Source organism: Gavialis gangeticus, unplaced genomic scaffold (assembly GCF_001723915.1).
Source record: "Gavialis gangeticus isolate Ggan-Ray unplaced genomic scaffold, GavGan_comp1, whole genome shotgun sequence".
Lineage (NCBI taxonomy): Eukaryota > Metazoa > Chordata > Crocodylia > Gavialidae > Gavialis > Gavialis gangeticus.
In genome coordinates, this window is record NW_017728992.1 from 101,580,525 (window position 1) to 101,584,500 (window position 3,976).

At 40.1% G+C, this 3,976-nt stretch overlaps 1 protein-coding gene across 2 annotated transcripts in view; it reads right to left on the bottom strand.

Annotated features, from left to right (window-relative positions):
• The window catches only part of OSBPL1A (oxysterol binding protein like 1A), a 152,432-nt gene that overhangs the window by 118,916 nt on the left and 29,540 nt on the right, over window positions 1–3,976 (bottom strand). For both annotated transcript variants that reach the window (XM_019526402.1, XM_019526410.1), the window contains exon 3: window positions 902–987. In XM_019526402.1, coding sequence (XP_019381947.1) covers window positions 902–987 — 86 coding nt within the window. The remainder of the gene's footprint in view (window positions 1–901; window positions 988–3,976) is intronic.

The following is a 3,976-nucleotide window of genomic DNA, read 5'->3' on the forward strand; positions in this document are numbered from 1 at the left end:
GTGTCATTGCCTTTTTTTGTGGTAAGGGTAAACTGTAATAACTATTTGGAATCTAAAAGTGTTAAGGTAGTCCAGATTTTTGCATCTCAAAACTATGCGAAATACTGGTCATGAGCAATACTGAAATGGTGCAAGCGAGACTATTTGAATAAAAAGAGAGTATCAGGTAGAATAAAACACCACTTGATCCATCTACCTTAAAGCATCCCCCATTGCCCACTACTGTCTTGGTTTTTATGCTGCATTGATTTTATAGAAGTTATTTGACGTGCTAAGTGAAAAAAAGCCACTAAAACCACAGGTTTTAACCCAATCAATTTGTCTACACTAGACTTCAGCAGGTGCTTAAGTGACAACTACAGTTTAAAAGGAATGTGCAAGTGTTAGTTTAGACTACAGCCAAGAAAGATTTGTATCTTTTGGATCAAATTTAGGGTTAGGTACATGCAAAACTTCCAGTGTGCAGAGACAAGTCAGATATTTTCACAGGTGTACAATATGCACCTAGAAGTGTCATGGCATAAAATTAGATGCAAATACGCATGTTTCTTGAAAGAGATGATCTTTGGATAACAGGCATTTACAGTGCCATGACACCTAATCTAATTTTAGAACTAACTAGCTAGATTTTTGGCACCAGTAAAAGCCTAACGACAGCAATATAGGCTCAGCACAGTTTAGTTTTAAAGTGTAGACAGCAGTCACTTTGGGCACAGTGGAGAAGTACCCTAAGCTTTGCCTTTTTATAAAAAAACAAGACTCTCGCAGTAGAAAGGACTTCCCCATTTATTCTGTCATCTTAGATGCAAGATTAGCAGACAGGGACTTGCTCATCAAGTTTTTCACAACTGCTTTATGCAGAATTCTGAGGCTCATTTAGAAGTACAAATATTAGACATACCTTCAGCAAATCCTCAACCACATTCGCATGTCCAAAATAGCATGCAAGATGAAGAGGGGTCCAACCCAAATTAGATTTACTCCTGCCTAAAAGCATGAAACAAACAGGTAAATAGGTTTGTGAACAAGACGAAGTATGTTTAGTGCAAATTAATTTCTTCCCGTCTCAAACATAAAATATGGATAGGAATTCTCTGCAACAAGAGCCATATATATAGTTATAACCTAAATGAGACCTGCTGATTAGACAGATGTTTATAGAGACAACAGGACAAGGCGTTTTTTAATCCATCAATTAATACAGCACTAGAGCTTCTCTTTAAAGGCACTCTCTCAGATGAGGGCCATCCAACCTCCAAGCAGACAGGGACAACAGTACAAGGGCTGCAACCTGCCATGCTCCCCCTCTCCTCCTCCTGCTACTGTACTGCATGCAGTTAGTCCCATCCCTGTCTCCCCCTCCCAGCTATGGGGCCAGGCTGGAACAGCAGTGCTGGCTCTGAGCCACTGTTATGGGGCCAAACTGAAGCCATGCTCGGTATCCTAGGCTGCAGTAGGGGTGGAGCCTGATAGCACAGAGCAAAGGTAAGGAGTATAGCAGAGAGAGGGAGAATTGGTGGGGGAAGACTGGGGAGGAGCACCAGGGCAAGCAGAGGGAGGGGAGACAGGCAGCAGCTGTGGCTCTGGGTTGGGAGCTGAAGTCATAGCAGTTGTCCCCCTCCCCCACCTATTTAAAATGGAAGCGGGGGGGCCACTCATCGTCCAATTGAGTAAATACAGTAACTGCTCTTATTCAAACTGTCCTGGCATATGCTTACAGGGAAATTTGCCACCCAAGATGCTGAGAATCATTTATGGCCCCATCTTTAACAGGAACATAATGTTGCTGTCTGTACAGGTGAGAAGTGAGATGGCAAAACAAGAACAGCAGTATGGTCATTTACACTATATAGATACAAACTAAGTTGCCTTGAGAAGGCAGTACTATTTAGATACTTTGAATTAACTTTGTATATGATAGCTCAGAAACTAGAGACAGCAAAATTGCATTAGCAGGACACCCTGCCCAGGATAATTAGATATCGCCTTAGTTTTCATCATTTTTGTTTTTACAGGGAGCTTGCAAAAAGAGCCCGAAGCTGGTTTCAAAGAGCTGTTAAAACAGAGCTTGTTGAAAAGAAAAAAGTTTGAAGAAATTCAGGTTTATTATAACTGTGTTCTAAACAGCAATCCTATTAGGGCAGCTACCTCAAGGCTGTCTGCATTAGAGCAATACTGTACTGAAAGTCCATTATTGAACTCCCTTTACTTGTAACCAAACACTGACTAAACTTTTCCCTGATGCAGAGCCAGCTACTCCTGTGCTTCAAACCTAGGCTTTTCTTTCTGAAGTGTTATGGTTAGCTAGTAAGCTTAAACAAAGGATAAAGAGCCTTCTCTAGGGAGAAGATATTGATTTTCTGTCTCTCTACAAGATTGAGGCATTTATCCAGTGCTTGGAAACTGGCTTTCTTGAGTGCAAGAAGAAAACAAAGTAATTCCTGACTAGCTGCTATTTCAGGCTTATAAGCAGGCTTATGATAGCAGCTGAGCAAAGTCCCCGTTTCCCACCCCCCAATTGGACAGTTTCCCCTCTTTAAGATCAAAGTGGTCTATATTTCAGATGAAGCTGGTCCAAGTTCATTGGGGGTAAGTGGGGGTTAAAATAGATCTTTTCCACATGAGTATGATACAAGGCTTTTGGATGAGATTTGAACCTATCTTTATCCAAGATGCTTTTAGCCCTACAGTAGCAAAAGGCTCAGGGCTAATCAAAGCAACTGCCAACCCTGCCTAGACACAAAACACTCCTGCCAAAAGCTCAGGTTTCTTAGCCACCCCTACTCTTCTCTCCTGCTGATCTTACACTATTTCTCTCTCTAAGAAGATTTGAAACCATTTGCCCAGTTCAATTCAATGTGCAGCTCCTCCATTTAGAAACGACAGAATCCTAATGCTTGCCTTCATTATAAGAGAAATGCAATATAGGCAATGCAGTGCTTCTAAAAGTTCAGTTTTGAAAGAAGTTGTTTCAAAGTTTTCCCTGATCATATAGAAGACACTGCTTGTGCATAATAAGCATTGGTGTATTCCACAAGTAATAGTTTTGGTGAAAATGAGGGTGTCGTCAGTTTTGATATTAGCAAATTTAACTTTATGGAACAGTAGTAAACAGTTGAAGGTTTTGTTTCCCCCCCCTTCAGTCTGGAAACAGAACTACAGCTTAGACTAAACAGCTAGACTACCACTACAATAATCCCTAAATCAAGGGAGTTTCCTATGGAGCAGAGCTGGAAAAAATAAAGGAATTAAAAAACAAAACAAAACAACAAAACCTACAGAAAGCTGAACTACAGCTTTCCAATTCAGTTTATTTTCTGTAACATTCTACATACAAACATACAAGAAAAAACATGAAACTGCTACAAGGGTTTTAGAATACCTACTTCTTTTATCTGAAGATATATGCCACTGTAATAAAGTACCTTTAAGGGAAAAAGTAGGCAAAAATTCACAGGTATAAATTGATTACTAACTCCAATGAACTCTGCAGACTTTAAACAGGACTGCATTAGGTCAATTTTGTCATCTCAGAACTATTTATCATTCAAGGAAATTCTTCAGTTCAGTGCAACAGATAAGAGATGAGGAAGAGCTGGCCCACATATCAGCTTTGCTTCTTCCATGTCCAAAACACACATCAGAACACGAGGGGGGTGGGGGGAGGGCACCCTCTGCTTCCCATTACCTTGTTTTGAAAAAGTAACAAAAAAAGGTGAAAAGTCTAAAAAAAAATTAAGCAGATTTGGGTACTTAGTTATCAGTTCCATTGCTTTAATAGAACCACTTCACAACTAAAATTTACTGACCACATGATAAGCTACCCTTCCTTTCTGCATTTTGTGCAAGTCACTATGACTACGCAACAGCTAGAACAAAAAAAAAAAAAGGCAATAATCAAACAGCAGATTCTCCCTCATCCTGCTAACAGCAGAACTGTTCTTCATTTCCATTCAGCCGATTCTGTGGCTATAAA